The sequence below is a fragment of the Chelmon rostratus genome, chromosome 5 (genome assembly GCF_017976325.1).
Source record: "Chelmon rostratus isolate fCheRos1 chromosome 5, fCheRos1.pri, whole genome shotgun sequence".
In the NCBI taxonomy this organism is placed as follows: Eukaryota; Metazoa; Chordata; class Actinopteri; order Chaetodontiformes; family Chaetodontidae; genus Chelmon; species Chelmon rostratus.
The window spans coordinates 29351749-29371875 of NC_055662.1; the positions used below are offsets into that span (position 1 = coordinate 29351749).

Consider the following 20127-nt stretch of genomic DNA (forward strand, 5'->3'; position numbering starts at 1 on the left):
GAAACGACACTGACGCAGCCCACTCGTTTGTCAATAGGACATTTTTATTTCATACGTCTGTTGTCTTTATTCAAATTACAGTAATATACTTGCTGAGATGACCACCGGCTGCAGCCTGGACAGCTAAAACTGACAGCTGTACTACTTGAAGCAAACTTTTTTTCTTTTTTTTTTTCCTTTTTTAAAATTATCTTGCAACAGAAAAAAGCACATATGCCATGAGATGTGTGGTGTGGTGGTGACGTCAGGTAGGTTGGGTTATAGTGCTGGTCTAAAAAAACAAAACAGAAACAGAAAAACAAAAGAAAGAAACATTGCGCGTTGTACATGTTGTAAAAGGATCAGAATATGGCACATTTGGTCCACGTTGGTAGTTTTATTATCTCGTTTTCAAACATGTAAGAAACAAAAAAAATAAGAAAACAGATCATAGTTGTACGTGTTGTTTTTCCCCAGAAGCACAGCATTAATGACAGCATATTGAAAACAAGACTGTAGAGGGGGGGCCGCTCTTTAGGTTTCTCTCTTTGTTAAAATCTTGGTTCATCAGCCAATCGTTTGTTTCTATTCTCGGTGGTACAATATTATTTTTATTAAGATCTTTCCATCCAAAATGAGGGGGGCGGGGAAGGGGTGGAGCTTTGTGGATGATTGACAGGGATGGCTTTGGACATTCACAGGAAGTAGTCAGGAGTGCGTCTGGTCACATGGGGCTCGCCACGGCGTGGGGCGGGGTCAAACTGAAGGCTGAAGAGGCAGAAAAGGTTCGTTATTGACAACATCATTTTGAAACATACTTTAGAAAAAAATGACACATTCATGTGCAAACGTCCGGTACAGGACGAGAAGCCGTTTGAATACAGATGAATCGCTCACACAGACAGTTTGTACACAGCCTGTGATTCACCAGCTGTTTGTAAATCCATCACGAAGTTTGTGTTTCAGTAGCTGCTAGTAACTACTAGCTAGTTAGCATCATAAACTTTAACAAATGACTTAACAACAAACAAAACGAAAAACAATCAAATCAACTGTGTAAAGAGGAACATCACAAACGATAATAATGAAGTACATTAAACTATCAATCATCTGTAAATGTACCTTTGTTATATTCATATCTGGAGAAGTGTGTGTTTTAGAGTTAGTTATATTCAGAGATTTGAGTGATGTTTATATCAGATTAAGATATCATCCGATATCATTTATGGACATTGAGTTATTTTTGTGAAATCTTATTTAGAATCTTCCCACATCAAATCCTTCACTCTAAACAGGTGAAACCTTAGCATGCTAATGCTAGTCCTGTGAGCTAGCTATGGAGCAGTTACACCTGACAGTTACAGCCAGAGATCAAATCTAGATAAACCTCAGGATGGGGGGATCATCTCTGCTGAATGCTTCACATCAGGGCTGAGGCAGAATGGCCACATAACTACATCTATTTTTAAAGGACGTGGACGAAGTGCAGACAAACACATCATTCAAACACAATTTCCGTCCTATGTTTGTTCCCATCCAATGAAAGCGCTGCACCAGAAGCAGAGCTGTCACTGTTATACATATTCCAAAGAATACAGGTTGTCCCATACAGCTATGGGGCGTCAGGACCAGAGTTTAAGTAACACATACCGTGTAATGTAGCCAACAAACTCAAAGCAACGTTCTGGCCATAGACGATACAGACATCATACATTCTGTAAGTCTTGTTTCTTTAGTGTCTTTATACTTACAAAGAGTATTTCAGAGTGTCATCCAGTTCCATGATGGCTGCCTGGTTTCCACAGCGGTAGCAGTAGTTTGGAGCACTAAAGATAGTCACCACATTCTTATCATGGCCCCAGTTGTAGCCCTGAAGGTATAAAAACACACATGTATTTAGACTGCTACATGTTTCCAAGACGACAGAGGCACAATAACAATGTAGAGACATCGCATCAATGAATCAAAGAAACTCAAAAACAATTAGATCCAGTTCTTTTCCAATCAACATTTTCACTAAATAAACCTGAAATTAGTTTAAAATTTGCAGCTGCTGACTGAATCTCATCTGAACACAAAGTGTGAGTGTGTCAGGTGAAGAGACTCTGTGGGAGTGAAACTGGTACAGAAACAGGATCGGAGGAGCACTGCACCCCGACAACTTCATGATATCATGTTGCCATAGATACAAAAGGATTTTTAGGATCCTTCAGTCCACTTGAGTGTGAGCACGTGTGCCAACCTGACAAAAATCCCCTGCATCCCCGTTCCAAACACTTTAGAGCTTTATTTAAGGTGTGAGTGTGTGTGTGTGTGTGTGTGTGTGTGCGTGCTACCTCCATGACCAGCTGATGGGCGCGGGACACCAGGGTGAGGCCATTGGCGTGGTTGAAGGTTTCAGAGATGTCCTGTCCAAAGGTGTAGCCGGCACCTCGGGGGGAGATTCCCCACCCACCACGATCATCAGGGTCCGACCACAGCAGGTCACACATCGGGCCCTGGGAGGGAGGGAGGGAGGGAGGAAGGAAGGAGAATATTTTAAAATGAAACTATACAATTGTAAGTTGCTTTTAAAGACTTCCGTCTTCAGTAGGAACCAATGGGCTGAGAGCCACAGACAGGAAGTCAAAGCATTGAGAATAACCAGACTTGACCTTTTAAAGAGGTCTCAGTGAGGCAGCAGGACCAGACTGACAAAGATAAGTTCTGGTTCATCAGAAACACTTAATTTGTGATCTGATATTGAAACAGAAGACCTCCAGGTGAAACTACACTAAGACTGAAAAATCACAAAACAACTTTGAACTGACATCCTGTGTTTCAGCATTCAGATCTGTGTGTGTGTGTGTGTGTGTGTGTGTGCGCGCGTGTGTACCTCATGTGGGACTTCTTGCAGGCGGTCCAGAGCTCGTATGTGATCCAGAGTGTCTATGGAGGGAGACAGACCTCCGTGGAGACAGAAGATCTGAAATGAAAATGAGAAAGTCGTGAGGTAGCACCGCGGGCAGGAAGTACATCCGAGCACAAAAAGACGATGCTGTTTCACTGCTACGTGAAAATCTTTTCGGGATTGACGAACTTGGCGTCCCCAGCTAAACGTCCTACCTGGCCGTCAACCAGTGCGGTGAGTGGCAGGTAGTCAAACAGGTCTGTAAAGTACTTCCAGACGTTGGCGTTGCCGTACTTCCTCAGGCACTCGTCATAGAAGCCGTAGACCTGCGTGATCTGCCGCGACTCGTGGTTCCCTCGCAGGATGGTGATTCGCTCCTGGAAACGAACCTGAAAGACAAAAAAACAATTACAGAGCTGTAACGAACAATCGTTTTCCTTTAGAGCCGACATAATTAAAAGATTAACGGATTGGTCAAACAGAAACTACTCAAAGTACTCCAAATATTCTGTAGTTTCTCACCCGTGAAGGTTTGTCACGTTTCTTTGTCTCGTGTGATAATCACCTAAAAAGTGACGTTTTAAGATTTGGCCTGCTGGTTGGCTGCGAAGACGTCAGCTGACTCTGATGGACATTTCTCCTCACTTTCTAACATGTTTACAGAAGCTTTTTTGTTTTTAAGAGGCTCACCTCCTGCATTTCTTACACATCTTCTGTAACCAAACCACACGGCCTGTTTTTGGTACCAACTCCTTCAGCTTGAAGCTGGGAGCAAACTCAGTCACTTTCAGCCACACTTGTTGTTGCTGTGTGGAAATGTATGATGTCATTATGCTAACAAGTCAGAAAATTGCCATTAACACCATTTTTATATTTAAAAAATAAAAAAATTATACAACCCTTCTGCAAAGCAAACATCCTCAGGGATTATCATCATGTGTAAACTGACATTTGAGTCATAAAAAGTCAGGACTCTCACAGCTCTACTCTCTAGATCAATTCATAATCAGGCTCCAACCAGCAAATATTTACATTATTGACTCATCTGCCGATTTCTTGATTAAATTGATCGCATGTGTGTCTGCACCATGAAAAACTGTGAGGTACTAACAGTCGACACCAAATGTCCAGTCTCTGTCATTCAGAAGGTTTCAGACTCTTTTATTTGGAAAAGTTCATGTTTGGCTGTTTGAGTTCAGACAACATTTAACTTTGGCTTCTTTTGTTTAATCCCACAAAGGAAAAAACATTGTTTTTGTATCAGCAGTGGAACTAAAGCATTGAGACCACATCCAACCTTACACAATCATAATTACTGTCCTCTCGACGCAGTTTTCTCCTCCTGAATCAGACACTCCTCACTGTCAGTTCTTACCAACATGTTTATGATGTATTTAAACTTCACAGTAAACTGTCGACACACAGACACTGAATACAGCTACTTCCTGGTGTCCCAACGGGAATGTGTCTGCTCAGAGGGACAAACGCTGAAGCTAACGAGGCATTTATGTTTGTTCACTTTTGTTTGAGCAAATCAAACTCAGAGTAACTGGAGGTTATTTTAAGATGCACTGAGGCAGCGAGATCAACAGGTTCGGTCCCTGCTTGTCAGATTTATCATGACAAACAATAAAATGTCAGCAGCCTTGTGGCCTCGCAGAGCCAATACTTCAACATACTGCAGAGCTCAGCAATTCAACATGTAGTGAAATGTACAGAAACGTGTTCAGTTCACATCACACGGTCTGGTCGGACATAAACGGTCTGGATTTGGAGCACACTCAGCGGTCCCTGGTCCCCTAAAGGAATGTCCTCTGTTCTTCTTTGCAGCCGGGACACATTGTCTATCACTTGATCACAGATCCTGGAACTGTTAGCAGTTTAAACACTGCTATTTAATATGACATTAAGCTAGTAAGTTAACAACAAAGGAGCCCAAATGCACCACTGGTTTTGGTCTCCTTGGCGTCTGTTGTCTTGTTCACATTGGTTCGGTGTTTTATGCATCTTCAATTTGTTAAAACACGAAACACTAAATACAGAGTTTCTGCAGGGTTCACCCACCTAATGTTTGTAAGGTCCTTTCTTATTAATACCACTTAGAATACAACCAAAACTTAAAATATATTTATTCATTTAACTAAGAAATCCTCCTCCTCCTCCTGCTGTAATGACTGTGTGCTGCAGGTCAGCCCCTGTGAGCTAAACAAGCGGTGATTGTTGATGTGTGTGTGTGTGTGTGTGTCTGTTGGCCCCCATGCATAATTTCCACTGGGAGATGTCAACTTCACTACGTTTGTTAGCCTAATAAACAAAATAAAATGTCAAGACAGGAAACATTATTTCACCTATTTTCCTTCCAAAACACAAAGATTATTCACACGTTTTCTCAATTCAAGTTTCTCTCTTTTTCTGAACTATGATGATCTTATTTGCCTTGTTAGCTCATCGTTAACACTTCAAACTTGACAAGTAAAACTGAAAACTGTCACTGTTAGTGTTTCTGTTGGTCCATCGCCAACTCTGGTTTGGTTGAAATAAACCCTCAATTTCCAGATTTACATGTGAAAATATTCTCCCCGTTGCCTCTTTGTGCTGCTGGATTAGCTCGTGGATAGAGTCCGTCGGACTCAGCCTATCACCATCGCTGTTTGATGGTTCTGACCAAAACTCCACAATAAAAGGACAGAACAACCTCCTGCAGCAGAATCTGCTGTCAAACAGTCCCGGTTAGTTTAGAGGTGTGAGACACCACCTGACAACTTCCAAACACACAAAAATAATTGTAACCTGCATGACTGTCCACAGCAGGCAGGAGGAAATACTCCAGACCTTTGTTCATGATTTCAAGACCTTTAATTACCTCCTTAAGCCTTTTTTTGTGGGAATTGAATTTGAGGCTTTTTAAGACTTTTAATACCCGCACATCACCGAAAATATAGTCTACTATCTCGGCATTAGCATGCGTCCATGTTTACCTTTAACGTGACGAGCAGCGTGACCGTCTCCACAGAGTAGTAGCCTCTGTCGACGTAGTCTCCCATGAACAGGTAGTTGGTGTCGGGAGACTTGCCTCCAATCTTAAACAGCTCCATCAGGTCGTGGAACTGACCGTGGACATCACCGCACACCGTCACCGGGCATCGCACCTGAGGACGCAGGTAACAACGTCACTGTATCATCTCAGCCAAACTGACATGACCGGCAGTCCAACAGCACTGACCATCACACAGAATTACTTTGAGTTTATTTTTTTAGTACAAATACTTTGAAGCTTTAGTTTTTTAGTTGAGGTTCATTCTTGTCTCAGTTTTCAAAGTTAAACATCTACTGATTAAAGTTGAACAGCAGGAAAAAACTATCACTGAGTAGTAATGTAACTGCGTATCAAGTATGTATGTATCGAGTGTGGATGTTTTAGAGGATTATTTTAAATGTCCTGCTTTATTTTTTCTTGCGTGGGCATTACGCAAAAAAATTCTTAACGCAAGGTCCCTTACTCGTGTTTTTCCAGTTTCCAACGACATCTCACAGTACATACACACCTTGTTATTTATTTAATGATAACTTCAACGTAAGGTTGATCAAGTCATGCCACGATGATGCTTAACGGATTGTTTTACTGGAAACAGAAATGCACAGGATAACCAAAATGTCGACCATGGATAAAACGCATGATGTGGAAAAATACATACATATTCATATATACTGCTGCAGTTAAGTTACACTACATCATATTTTATTTTTAAAACATGATTTGGGGCATCACACATTCATTTGCATAATTGATCAACACCAATCCCTGAAACACTAAACCATTTACCATTAACCCTTGTAGAAAAAGCGTCCTGTGTAATCCTGCTGACCATGTCCACTTTCTTGTCGTCCATCAACACTATTAACATGTTGAATAAAGACTTTCAGACTTAAAGATATCCATATTTGAGATGAAGTACTTTAAAAAGACTGCTAAAGTGAACAGACAGAAGCAGAAAAACAGGACTGTGTGGTACAATAAGATAACACCTACGAGCGTAACCTACTGTTAATACATTATAATGCTGAAAAGTATAGCACACTGTAGGTTGACTTTAAAATTCATTTTTTTCTATTGTTCATTAAAAAAGATAATTAATGATGCAGACTTTTGTTTCTAAAAGGACTCTGTGGCATTTAAAAAGAAAAGAGTGTGTGAGCCTGCAGCTCAGCTGAGACACAGTTTGTGGTGTAAACAAGGTGTGATTCTGTTCTCTGCAGCGGCTCCGTCATACTCTGCTCCCAACACGCTCGAGGGAGCAATGCTGAAAGTCAGCATCCAGATAATATTGTGTTTTTCTTATTATAAGGGTATCCATTATAAACAAAAGAGCCTCACTCAAAGTGTATACAGTGGATTTCTCCATTGTGAGATTAATAAAGTCTTATCTAAACAAGAACTTTTATTCAAAAAATGTAAATGTAAAAATACTGTCGTCTTCACTTTTATGGCTTCATTTGTACCAAACGTTAATGCAACTTCTTGCACAAAAAGCTTTCAACACTTGTATTTTGGTTCCCTTTCTGATGTAGTTTGGAAACGTTCCAGCTGCTGAAGCTTTCTACGGTCTGCTGTGTGTCTGCTGGTCTTTATTTTGTTTTGTTTGTAATGATCAAAATCTCCTTTCAAACATTTTCTTCTAATCATATATTTTGCTTATCAACTAATAAAATCAGGTAAAACACTGATTTGCTGTTTGGGAGCTCTCTTTTTCATCATTTTCCTTTTATTTTCTAGTCAAATTATTCAAACATTAGTCTTCCATTTCTATAATGAGATCATCGGTCCACCCTGACACCTGCACATCACCAGTATCTGACAGCATGTTGTTCAGGAAACCAATAAGTAAGGCTCTGACTACTCTCTGGCATTGTGGGAAATCTCACCTCCTGCACATTGGACTCCTTTGTCAGGATCTCCTTGGCCTGGAGAAGAGACAAACACACAGATTCTCTGTTAATTAGCAACCTTTTTCAGACGTTTTCTTTAAACCACCATCTCATATGCTGTGTGATCATGCAAGCAGACAGAAGGTTAAATAAAACTCGTTAGACGGACACACAAACAGTAATTCATGTCATAAACATCCATGTTTAGCCTTCATGACAGACTGATGGGTTATTTTGAGGTGTCGAGGCTGCATGAATTCACAGGACGCCATAGTGCTTGGAATGAGTTGGTCAAAGATAAAAAGGCAAAGCATTCACAGATGAAAATGACAAAAATCACTAAACTGTGGTTCATGTATTTCTAATGATCCTCTATGTGTGACAGTTCATTCTAATTCCTATTATTGTCTGATCTTGTTGTTGAACTTCAGGTTGAAAGGAGTTCACTCTTACCACAGAAATAAAGCTCAGTTAATTCAAATGGGAGATAACATATATACAAACAAATAACACAGTTGGCAGGCATCGGCTCATCAGATTCACTCAGCAGATTGTTGCTACTCTGCAGGGGTCACATTCAAAACATCAGTCACACACCAGCCAACAGTTTTTTAAAAAAGACAAACTGATATTCAACTCTGGGCTTCAGGATTGAGACTTGACCTTTTCTTGTCCAACCAACTGTCAAAAACCCGAAGACATTCAATTTACAATAGCATAAAAACATAGAAAAAGACGGAAATCCTCACAATCAGCTGATAGTTTCGATGTTATGTTTTACTGAACAAACCAAAGTTTCATTCATTTATTCATTCATTGGACTCGAGACCAAATCGTTCCTGTACACATTCAGGAAATATAATGGCCTGCAGCTTCTCAGTAATACGATTCAAGCCCATTGTTAGAAATTGTGTTTTGATAACATTAATTGTCGCTGAGGCAGAAAAGCTACCGAGCGAGTTATTTTTATGGTGCAACAAACCTGAAGTGACGTCTGAAAGCTGAGAGGCTTGACAGGTTTATGCAATAAAACGGATGATCGATAAAGACAGGGCGCGGTGCAAATCATACCGCGTACATTCTTAACAGACGTTCACTTTCAAGATAATAACAATATAAAACTCCAGAATTACACATATGTCAAGTCATGGTCTGTCCACAAAATGCAGCCCCGTTAATAAACTGGCAGAAAACAGGGCTCTGTCTATTTACTGGCAATGATGTAAAAGATGCATTTTTTCGGCCCGTCTGTCCTCAGTCGACGGTCTTTCTTTGACCATCCACATCTGCACACTTTCATTGGGATAGGCAGAACACTTGGCGACACTATCGTGTTTGAAAATCTTTTTAACTGATACGTTGCACCGAAACATCGGAAAACTGAGAGTGACTGGTCGAAAACGGGGCGAAAATAGCCGCCTTGCCGTGACTTCATTCCAGAAATTAGTCCGAGCCACCATCGCAATATAGGCCACACTGAACTCGAGGCCGACTGAATCTAAATAGACCCCGACTGCTGTAATCAACTTACCTTCTCGCAGAGTGTCCTGACTTGGTTTTCCGATAGCTGCTTACACTCATTTAGCTGTTCGATCCATTGGTCTAATTCTTTAGTAAAAGATTTGTCTTCCATGACAGCCGCGGTAGCTTGCTAAGCTAGCTGTATTAGCTACCTGAAAAAACAAACTGGCCTGTGTCTCAACGCTAGCTGGTTTAGCCTTTAGCTCGTCGTATTGTTAACCCGATCTAGTCCCGCCAAATCGGTTGGAAAATCAACGATAAGACCTAAAAGTAACGAGTCGTTCAGTCAACTTCTACCATGATAAATTACCGATGTTAAGTTACCGAAGTTAAAAAACAGTTTATATTGGCCGGGGGAGTCAAAAGGGTCGAATGTCCCCGATGCGACAGACCGTAGCGGCAAAAGGCAGCGGCGTCGCAGCGGCTAGCCGATTTGCTAAAAGAGCTAGCTACAATAACATCCGGGCATTTCAGCAGCGCACAGTCAGCGCACTAGCGTCACCGCGTGGTCAGACAGCAAACTACTAGAAAACTAAAATCCGTTGTTCCTTCCCATAGCTCCACATATTTGTGACCGCTGATGTTCTGTTCTAACAAGTTTATTAACATGAACCGATGACATGTTACAAGTACTTCGTTACTTCTGTTTGGGGTCTCAAAAACCCCTGCTGTAAAACATGGTTAAATTCAATGTATTACAATCACCATTGCTCAGCACTACTCCTCCCAAAATAGTAGGAAAGAATTAGCTATTAGAAATACTGGATGAGTGCTGATTATAGGAGTCTTAGAACAGTTAGTTCATAAAACGTCTAATAATTATCTTCCAGGCACGGTCCGTCACAGTTTCTGATGATCTGTGTCACAAAGTGAGACGTTAATTCTCCAGTCTCCGCTGTGTTACAGTGGTACAGAATATATCGTTACACCGGCGTACTTGGTACATTGAATCAAGCGCACCGACTGATTGTCAACAGTCAGTGAATGTGCGTGTGAAGCTGCCGTATGGCTGCGTGTTTTACGGCACAAATCAAGCCGTGTTGTTAGTCGATTTATTCAGACAAGACTCGACCTTTTGCAGTCAAGCGAACAACCCAACTGACACACAATGGCTCATCTTACTGAAAATCCCGCTGATAAAGAGAGGTGAGTTGTTGTAAAGCTAACCTGTTAGCCTAGCTAAAATAAAGCTAACCGATTAGCCATTCGCTCACACGCTGTAAAACTCCAATAGAACATTTCTAAAGTTAAGGACAACTTGTGTATCCATACATGTAACTATCGTATTAATTGGTACTGTACCAAACGTGTCAATCTTGAATGGCAACTGTTCAGTTCGGCATGAATTTAATTCGAGTTATATCCATTAATCCAACAGAAAACGACTTTTTTGGTGTTCACAGCTCACTACAAACCTCGACGGTGTGACGTTAAATTAGCCCATGAATGAGAGATTGTGGGAGTAGCTAGCTAGTGTAGCTAAATCCAGTAAAATGGTTAGCTTTATAAATGCTGTTTACCAGTATACCACCTTACAATTAATATTTCTGATGAGTTACATAAAAGTCATATTTAACGATGTTTCGTCGAAAACTGGTGCACGTGTTATAATGGTTTAGTTTTTACATGCAGTTTGGCCTGTTGGTCTCTACGACACAGTGGCACAGTAGCCCTTTAGCATGACGTGTATGAAAGGTCCTTAACTTCAGTATTTGGCCGACAAATATTGACCCCACAGATGTTGCATCGTTTGTAATGACTCTAGACGATGAAGGAAAATATGATCGACTTCAGTGGTAGAGATGGAATTAGATGAAGTGTACGTTAGGTTATCTCCTCAGTGAAGAGTTTAGGGATTGACCGTTTGCTCGTTAGCCTGTTAACCACTAACTCAGGCCAGTTTTGTCCTGTAACACAGCTGAACGTAAAATCAACTTTCCTACAAGACCCTACGAGCTCTGCAGTGAAGAATAACCTGTAAATTGATGGGATTAAAACGAAAGATCAATGGAAACTATTTACTAGGATTATTGTCGTCATGGAATAATCTGCATAGTCTCATTATTTGTCAGCTAACCGATTAATCGTTTGATATATAAAAAGGCCCATCACAGTTTCCTGATGCACCAATTAAAGTCATTATATTTCCCATTTTGTCCAGTGAACAGTCCAAACCCCCACAATATTCAATGAAGTAACACAGAAGAATAAGAAAATCAGATATTTACATTTCTAAAGAAGGAACCTGTGAATTTCTCCTGAAAAATGACTTAAACAATGAATTGATCATCAGAATATTGATTAATATTGATTTTCTGTTAATTGACTAATCTCTCTAACATTGTTCAAGCCTGTTATCTCTGAATCACAACTCCATCGTCTCATACTTTCCATAACAGATTGTTTTCTGGTGATTCCACGATTCCTTGTCTGTAAACTTCAGTCAGTTTGGGCTCGCTGTTTTTCATGTTGTGCACAGAGGAGACTGATAATGTCCTAGAAATCATGGAGTTCCTCAAACTCTATTTACGAGCAGCTTGTCTGTTGTCGTTGTTTCCTGTTTGGGTTGTTTTCATCATAAGAGAGAACTTTATTTATCCAGAGGAAAACTGCTGTTTGATCATAGTTTTAGTTGAAATTGTGCTGAAGTTCAGTTCCAGGTTCCAGAGTTGTTTTTCTGAACCCCGTCACTCTGTGTGATGTGTTTCAGGTTCATCTGCATCTATCCAGTCTACATCAACAGTAAGAAGACGCTGGCCGAAGGACGAAGGATCCCCTCAGAGAAGGTGACGCTTTCTGCTTTCCACCTGTTTGCATGATGTTTCAGCTCAGCATCAGTTTGTGGCTTTTTTTTGTACGAGCTGCTGGTTGTTAGCAGGGACCGTCTGGTGCGTTCAAAGACAAAAGGTGAAAGCACTGGAGTGTAAATTGTAGTGAATGAACCAGAGACGAGGCTAGCTCTGATGCTGTGTGTCCGCAGGCTGTGGAGAATCCGTCCTGCGCTGAGATCAGAGACGTCCTGACGGCTGCCGGGCTCAACGTCTACGTGGAGGTAAAGCAACAGCACCCAGAGAATCGCACACTGCAGTGGATAAAATCACATCATGTGACATCATTGTGCGCATGTATTACAGAACAAAATGCACCCCAGAGAGTGGAACAGGGACGTCCAGTTCAGAGGTCGAGTCAGAGTTCAGGTGAAGCAGGCTGACGGCAGCTTCTGTCAGGAGAAATTCGCCTCCCGTAAGTCCTGCACACACTCCGGTCCTCCAGTGTTTCAGTTCAAAACCATGTCCCACCATATCTGTCCAACAGATTCGCTACACGGTTTATTCTGCCAACACGAGGCTAAAGGGGACGGGTCTAGTCCAGAGAAGTGTTTGCATAAATGATTGATCTGTTGGATTAACTGGAGAATGTGACTCCTCAAACTGACATGAGATCAGCTGAACAGGTCTCACTCTGTGGGAGCTGATGGTGCAGTGATGGCACAGAGCCGAGCTTCTTCTCTCACCGATGATCTTTGGTCGAGTTCAGACACAAACTGACAGCAGAACGTTTCACTTCGTTCTGTCGGTTACTCACAGCATGAACATTCATCAGTAGCAGCTGATTCGAGCTGCAGCTCAGCGCCGGCCGACACTGAAGCGAAGCTGCCACCTCATTTTGTCAACCTCTCTGTTAAGATCCACTCACCGCTGCGCTCAGATCATTTTCCACATTCACACACTGTCACACATTCAGTGTCCGAGCAACGTGCTCATTCTGTAGGCTGCCATTAGAGAGACCAGCGCTGCTTCATGAGCAGGCTGCAGAGCTCAGAGAAGAGAGGATCTCTCTCCTCCCGGAGGATCCTGAGGTGTTCCAATCCAGATGAGATATATAATCAGTCCAGCGTGTTCTGGGTCCTGAGCCCTGGTCTCCCACCAGCTGGACGTTTCCGCAAAACCTCAAAAGTAGGCATGAGGAGGATCCGATCAGATGCGGAACCACCTCAACTGGACTCAAAGCAGGAGCGTAGAGCGACGGTGGATCCACAGTCGATCCATGTGGGATCGGCTCAGATCTTCTCTAATAAATATCAAAGTACCGCTCAACACGTTCCTCTTCTTCAACAGTGGTAAAGTGATGTTCTGACCTCAGGAGAACTAACAGTCCTGGTCTGGAGAATCAACAGAAACACCAGTTGTTGTTTCCTGTCTTTCACTTTCAGAGGATTTATTTTGATCGTACTGTCAAACGATCGCTGCTGCTCATATCTGAACGCGAGTGTTTTTGTTCCCTCAGGTAAAGACGTGATGTTCTACGTGGCTGAGATGATCCCTAAACTAAAGACCCGGACCCAGAAGAGTGGAGGAGGAGACACCAGCTCTCAGCAGGGAGAGGGAGGAAAGAAGAGCAAGAAGAAGAAGAAATAGACCAAAGACGTGACCGGTGTTGTTTTTTTAAGTTAATAACGAGGTCATTGTGATCGATCGTTCAGACGAGCGTCTTCAGAATCAAACCCTGAACTTTCCGTCGTTGTGACCTCAGACCCTCGTTCAGCCGAAGGCTTCCAAATTAAAATAGATCTGTTTCCCCTTTTTAATTCTGTCAGTTTTGTCGACGCTGAACGTTTCTGTTTGTGAGACGCGTGACGGCAGCTCGAGCTCATCGGCGCGCCGGCCGGAGGAAGTCGTCTCTGTGTTGTGGATGGAGGAACGTGTGAATCTTTGTTTCTGTTAGCACGTCGTCCTCTTCATGCCGCACTCTGTCAGCTGTGTCTGTGTCAATAAAGACTTCATTTTCTCACCTCTTTGTCTTCTTTTCATTTCAGCATGTTGGAGTAAATATCAGGACATTATAGTTTATTTTGAAGTTTTAGAAACATTGATTCTCAGTTTGCTGTTTGTCACTTCAGAATGATGTCTGCAGCCGTCTGACTGCTTCCTGTCGTTTAAAACGAGCCTCGGTTTCACATTCTGCTGTTTCCAGATCTGCTGAAGTTCTATGACCATAATGTTAAAAACAAGCCACTCCACCGGCTGTTTGTGAAATGGACATAAATGCTAAAGGAGAGAATAAAGGAGAGAATCATATGGTCACCTGCACCAGGTGTGAGATATACACACTTAAGGAGGCTAGCCCGGAAGTGACGTCACACCAGCGGTTACTAGGCAACCGTGTTTTTGCATTTTGTTCTAACCGTCCCGGTAAACTCGCGATTCATTTGAAGCTAACTTCACATCCCGGATGGCCGGTTGTCTGACAGACCCGAGCCGGGCTCCGGTGGCCTTCGGGCAGCGGGCTGTCCCGCAGCTGTTCGCCGAGCTGCAGCGGCCGGAGGCGGGCAGGAGGCAGCGGGCTCTGGCTTCACTCTGCGACCTGATGCACAACCCGGAGCGGGTCTACCAGGCCGTCAGGGGGGGTAAATACGAGCTCACCTCCCGCACACACGAGGGGTTGTAAGACGGGTTTATCACCATTAAATGAACAGAAATACAACTGGAGTACTCTAACATGCAGTACTTTTACTTTATATGAATATGTATTTTTACTTTTACTCAACATCTCAGAGGAAAATGAGGTAAATTACATTTAACTGATAACTTCTCTGTTTTTAAAGATTTTTCAGTTCATACACAGAAACTCAAACAACATGTAAATTAGATTTTTCCAGTATTTTTAAACGTGAAAAACTCATATCCAGGCCCACCCACTGGAATATGTGGGGGGGAGGAGGTTTGTTCTGAGACCAGACTCGGCTGACGTGTGGTTCTGCTTGTTCCTCTGCAGGTTTTCTGGAGCAGCTCGAAGTTTTATTTAAGGATGAAGATCCATCAGTGAGAACAACAACCTGCGAGCTGCTTCACATGCTGACCGCCCACTGTGTCGGCAGGTAACAGACAGACAGACAGACAGAGAGAGAGAGACAGACAGACAGAGAGACAGACACACAGACAGACAGAGAGACAGACAGACACACAGACAGACAGAGTGTATACTAAAACAGCTGCTCACTGTAGTTTTGATCAGACAGGAGGAAATAGAGCATCTGTCTGGGGACTACTTTCAGCGGCGGATGGTGCTGGACGATGTGTGTGTGTGTGTGTGTGTGACTGAGCTAGGATAAACTACAGTGTGTGTGTTCAAGGTGATGAAGAAACAACAGTGAGGCTCACTGATGTGTTTTAATGGAGCTCTATGATCCATCAGCCTGTGATACACACACACACACACAGAACTGTTAGCAGATTCATTCGCTGCTGGTTTAAGAAATAAACATTTTCACCAGATTTGTCCTTTAATATTTCCTGTTGATCTGTCTGTGTTTGTACTCTGGCGTCACCAGCAGGTGGCAGTATGACACAGCAGAGACGTCAGACTGTAGTGAGGAAACAGAAACGTTTAGTCACACAGTGAATCCTCAACATGGACGAAGGCACCTTTAAACACTATTGGGTTCATCCAGGTCTCTGTGGTGTCCTCCTGCAGACAGGCCCTGCTCTCCTCCGCCCTCCTGCCTCCTCTCTCTCAGCTGTTGGACGACTCCTCGTCCTCCTGCAGGAGGAGCGTCCACCGAGTGCTGAACCGCCTCAGTCTGCTGCCTGCAGGTAAACACGTCGCTTTTATTTCTCTAAATCACTGCAAACTAAAGGGAACAGTCAGTCTGTTACATGTGATGAATGTTTATCACACAGTTACAGTGAGCTTACCGACCCTTACCTGGTTCACCCTGCAGGTGCAGACGCTCTCCTGACTCTGATTCCTAAACTGATGCTGAAGCTCAAAGAGGACGAGGAAGAGGAGGAGGTGCAGGTGCTGCTCCTCTCCACCCTCAGCTCCTGCTCCAGGCTGGACGCTCTGCCGGCTCTGGCCGCTGACGGTGTCTCACTGCTGGGCCACAAACTGTCCCATCGCTCCCCGAACATCCGCCGAGAGGCGGCTGCAGCCATGATGGCCCTCAGGTTAAACGTCTTATTGTCACGTCAGCTGACTCTTCAACTGCTTTCAGTGCTCTCTCAACAGTTCACTTCACCCTCACTCAGTGGAGTCAGTGCTTGTCTGTTGTTCTGATTGTCCTCTGTTGGTTTCAGTGCTTGTGAGGACGGGAAGCGGCAGGTGTGTGAGGGGGCGGTGCTTCCTGTCCTGGTCGCTCTGCTGCGGGATGAAGACATTGAGGTTCAGGTCAACGCTGCAGGGGTCATCATGTACATTGTGATCATCACCACAGGTACAGACGCACAGCTCTGCCTGTTTCAGTGGAGAACTGAGCTGAAGTTTCTGTTTTTCACTCTGTCAGTGAAGTAGACACCGCGACATTAATTATTTTTACCGGCTGTAAATTCACCTGGATGTTGGCCAGCACAGAACTTCAGGACTCACCTGGATGATGTCACCTCATACAGGTTCATGTTCTGACCACCACTTTGAGTCATTTACACTTTCTCTCTGACAAATCAGGGTTTTTCTGTCAGATTGGTGGACAGATCTAAACACTGCAATACCCATGAGGCTCAGTTGCTGTTGCCATGGAGAGGAAGCCAAGGAACATAACCTGTCACCATGGTTACTGAATGGATGCCAAGCTGATCTGGAAACAGCAAGTGAACTGATTTAAACTGCTGAATGTGTTTGTTGAGTTTCTACAGTGTGTCACCTTTAGCTTCCCTGTTAGCGGAGCACACGCAGCAGAATGTGCAGCTCTGTGATTGGCTGTTAGTTAGTGAAATGCACCCTGGGATTTGTAGTATTTATGTCCACAGGCGTCATGTAAAGCAGATATTTTCTAACACTGTTGTTCAGATTTGGTTCTGATGGTTCAGCAGAAGAGCTTCCAATAAACCAGACTTTTACTGCAGGACGCCTTCAACAAAGTGCTGCCTGAACCTGAAACGCACCATGTGACTCCTGCTGACCAATCAGCTTTCTACAGAACAGCTGAACCCCAGATGTGAGGGTATCACTGAATCTCCTTCTCCTGCAGGTAAGCAGCAGTGTCTGGATCTGGACGTCGTCCCCGTCCTCCTCGACCTGGTGACTAAGAAGAAAGAGGAGGAGGAAGAGACGGATGAGGAGAGGAAGAGGAGGAGGAAGGCCCTCCTCATGTACTCCCTGCGGGCTCTAACTGGCCTGGCCGAAGCCCCGGGAGGCCGCCGCCTCCTGCTGGAGCAGCTCCCCCTGCTGGTGATGAGGAGTGAGGCTGCAGAGGAGGACCAGGACATCCGGCGGGCCGCTCAGACCGCCATCAGGGTCATCACCTGGACTCCCTGAGACACAGATGACCTCTGACCTCCACAACAGACCTGCTGGGTTAGATAATAAACACAATCATCTACTAGATTAGTATTTATTATTGATGACACTCGTGCAGAGGATGAACCCTCCTGACTGATCCTCTGATCATGTAGCGCCATCATCAGGTCGACACTTTAATAAGTCCAGAGCAGATCCCTGCAGACTGCCGACATTCCCGTCAGCCTCAGAGCTCATTTCTTCTTCTTTTCTCTGACTTGTCATCATGATTTTAACAACAAAGGCAACATCTTTAGATTTAGGTTCTCTCTGTTTAAACGTATTGAACTCAGACGAAACATCCACAGACAAATATCCACTCTCGTTGTTATTATCATTTGTATTTTTCAAATTTAAAAGCAATGACCACACTGTCTTGCTGCGTCTTTACTTGGTCTGGTGTGAGCAGAAGCTTGAGACGGGCTCTGATGTGACACTGTTTCAGCTCTTTTTTCTCTGTTAAACAGGCTCAGAGGATCATAGAATATCAATATCAATGAAATCTGACAGAGGTGGGAAATAAACTCAGATGTTTTACTGAAGCGAAGTCCTGCATTCAAAGGTATTAGCATGAAAATTTACCTCAAGTACAAAAAGGAAAAGTGATTATTATGCAAAAAGGCTCATTTCAGAATAATAAATAATACTGGATCATAATTATTGATGCATTAATGTGTTCATCACTCAGATGTTGCAGCTGGTAAACATGGAGCTGATTTTAATAAACTAATAATAAACCATGATTTAATAATTGATTATATTTGTACTAATACTGTTGTAAAGTGCAGTAAAAGTACAGACTATGCCTCTGAGATATATAGTGGAGTACGAGTATAAAGCAGCAGGAACGGCGAGCTAAAAAACGTCACATTTCCATCTCAGTACTATTCATCTAAGACACCCCCCCCCCCCCCCCCCCCCCCCCCCCCAGGACTCACCTTCAGCTGCTTGTTTGTCCTGAACAGAGTTTCCTCTCTGACCTGCTGCTCTGAATGCAGCAGCTCTTCAGTCAAATTAAGGTCGTCAGCTCAGATCTCATACATGAATGAAGCTCCTTTATTTAAAACCAGCTCTTATGACTGCCTGAAGCTCCAGCGCTGATGAAGAGGAGGGAGGCGAAAAATACCATCTACAGGAAGATGAGCTCAGGAAGCAGAGCTGGGGGGCAGGTTTAATGCTGATGAAACAAGCTTCCTTCAGGTTTCTCTTAATAAAATACATCATGCTTTGAATCATTCGTCACTTTTTAAATTGATTTCACTCACAAACATCCATCATGGTGTCATCTGTCCTCCTCCTCCTCTTCCATTCTGCTTTTTACTGCACACACACTTCATCCCTGCAGCGTTCATGTCTGCTTGTTGCTTCGTCAGTGGGATTATCGCTCATTTTAAATGAGAAACACTTTCAGCCTGTTCTGCGTCTCTTTCTAATCAGTCCACATGTGTTTGAAGCTGTACTTACTGTATGCACACTGGTTATTTTTGTCTCTTTGCATTTATTTTTCACTTATTTACGGTTGCTTTTTGTCTGTTTGTGGTCATTTCATGTTCATTTCTTTTTTTTTAAATTTTATTTAGGATTTTCAAATTTAGATTTCTTGTGTTTAGACATAAACACAAGAAAAAGAGAGAGAAAAACTGTCCGTGGATAGATTGAAGGCCAGAAATAGTCCATATGCCAGGGCAGGGCAAAGTATATTAATATAACCAGACAGAGTGCCAGAGAGTCCCGAGTACAGACAGTAGAGCAAACTGTAAGGTCCACAACACCAGCCAAAGGTCATAAGACCGGACAAAGAAAGACAACAGGATTAAAATTAAAAAGCAGAGGAAAATAGTGAACCAGCAGGACATATTACAATTTGTTACAATCAATTACACGGAAGACATTTTTCCTTCTTGATGTGTTCAATAAATGCTCTCCAGACTTTGAGAAACTTAGTGTGCACATCAGAGAGAGAGTATCTGAGCTCATGAGACCACGTCATTTAACCAGATTTTAAAGCATGGAGGGGACGCCGGTAAATAACCCTTTTCGCCATGACAATACCAAACATGAGGGCTTGTTGCAAGGCTCGAGGAAGAGCTATAGAGTGGCTGGAGTGACCTAGTATCACAAGCAGGCTGTCAGGAAGTAACTGTCTGTTGTATATGTCACTGCACAAGTGAAGGATGTTATCCCAGAAAGACCTGAGACGTGGACAAGACCAAAGATGTCCTACAGTCCCACCAGCCATCTTACATTTATCAGACAGTCCATCAAAGCTGGTTCAAAAGAGGGGTTCTGACAGATGGGAGCATTAATGGACACCTCCGAGACACCCAGTACTTTAATATTTGAAAGGTATTATATAACATAAAGTCACCTTTCAATTGTTTAGCTGTGAAATTTAATTTAGAAAATAACACGGCCGTCAAGGAGGCTCCTGTTAGTGACAGTGCTCGACACAACTCAATGTCAGGCCAGCTTGGACTGAGGGCGGTCTACTGGTCTGTGGGCGATAAAGCTTGAGACCAGAAAACCCCTGTTCTGAC

General features: G+C 43.1%; 3 protein-coding genes across 3 annotated transcripts; 2 read left to right on the plus strand and 1 right to left on the minus strand.

The window, feature by feature from the left end:
- Positions 1-124: 124 nt before the first annotated feature.
- Positions 125-9745, minus strand: LOC121606107 (serine/threonine-protein phosphatase 2A catalytic subunit beta isoform). The gene is made up of 8 exons (XM_041936262.1): positions 9327-9745; positions 7793-7831; positions 5848-6018; positions 3085-3258; positions 2855-2944; positions 2316-2477; positions 1731-1849; positions 125-747 (listed from the first exon to the last, which is right to left on the minus strand). Exons 1-8 carry the CDS (start codon positions 9426-9428, stop codon positions 675-677), a joined length of 930 nt encoding a protein of 309 aa, XP_041792196.1. The 5' UTR covers positions 9429-9745; the 3' UTR covers positions 125-674.
- Positions 9746-10285: 540 nt separating this feature from the next.
- Positions 10286-14107, plus strand: srp19 (signal recognition particle 19). Its single transcript, XM_041937458.1, has 5 exons — positions 10286-10462; positions 12027-12102; positions 12297-12368; positions 12451-12559; positions 13604-14107. The coding sequence occupies exons 1-5, from the start codon at positions 10425-10427 to the stop codon at positions 13732-13734; spliced, it is 426 nt and encodes a 141-aa protein (XP_041793392.1). The 5' UTR covers positions 10286-10424; the 3' UTR covers positions 13735-14107.
- Positions 14108-14548: 441 nt separating this feature from the next.
- rsph14 (radial spoke head 14 homolog) lies at positions 14549-17660 on the plus strand. Its single transcript, XM_041937919.1, has 6 exons — positions 14549-14723; positions 15092-15194; positions 15791-15909; positions 16038-16263; positions 16393-16529; positions 17283-17660. Exons 1-6 carry the CDS (start codon positions 14549-14551, stop codon positions 17567-17569), a joined length of 1047 nt encoding a protein of 348 aa, XP_041793853.1. The 3' UTR covers positions 17570-17660.
- The last annotated feature ends 2467 nt before the right edge of the window (positions 17661-20127 follow it).

What these genes read in the sequence shown, in the direction of transcription:
- rsph14 (XM_041937919.1), top strand. Translation starts at nt 14,549, where the DNA reads ATGGCCGGTTGTCTGACAGACCCGAGCCGGGCTCCGGTGGCCTTCGGG. An exon ending in GCAGCCATGATGGCCCTCAG is followed by an intron (nt 16,264 to 16,392) that starts GTTAAACGTCTT and finishes TGTTGGTTTCAG; the next exon opens with TGCTTGTGAGGACGGGAAGC. An exon ending in CATTGTGATCATCACCACAG is followed by an intron (nt 16,530 to 17,282) that starts GTACAGACGCAC and finishes CTTCTCCTGCAG; the next exon opens with GTAAGCAGCAGTGTCTGGAT.
- LOC121606107 (XM_041936262.1), bottom strand. Translation starts at nt 9,428, where the DNA reads ATGGAAGACAAATCTTTTACTAAAGAATTAGACCAATGGATCGAACAG. An exon ending in TCAGGACACTCTGCGAGAAG is followed by an intron (nt 7,832 to 9,326) that starts GTAAGTTGATTA and finishes TCTCTTCTCCAG; the next exon opens with GCCAAGGAGATCCTGACAAA. An exon ending in CCGCACTGGTTGACGGCCAG is followed by an intron (nt 2,945 to 3,084) that starts GTAGGACGTTTA and finishes TTTTCATTTCAG; the next exon opens with ATCTTCTGTCTCCACGGAGG.
- srp19 (XM_041937458.1), top strand. Translation starts at nt 10,425, where the DNA reads ATGGCTCATCTTACTGAAAATCCCGCTGATAAAGAGAG. An exon ending in GAAGGATCCCCTCAGAGAAG is followed by an intron (nt 12,103 to 12,296) that starts GTGACGCTTTCT and finishes GTGTGTCCGCAG; the next exon opens with GCTGTGGAGAATCCGTCCTG. An exon ending in TCAGGAGAAATTCGCCTCCC is followed by an intron (nt 12,560 to 13,603) that starts GTAAGTCCTGCA and finishes TTGTTCCCTCAG; the next exon opens with GTAAAGACGTGATGTTCTAC.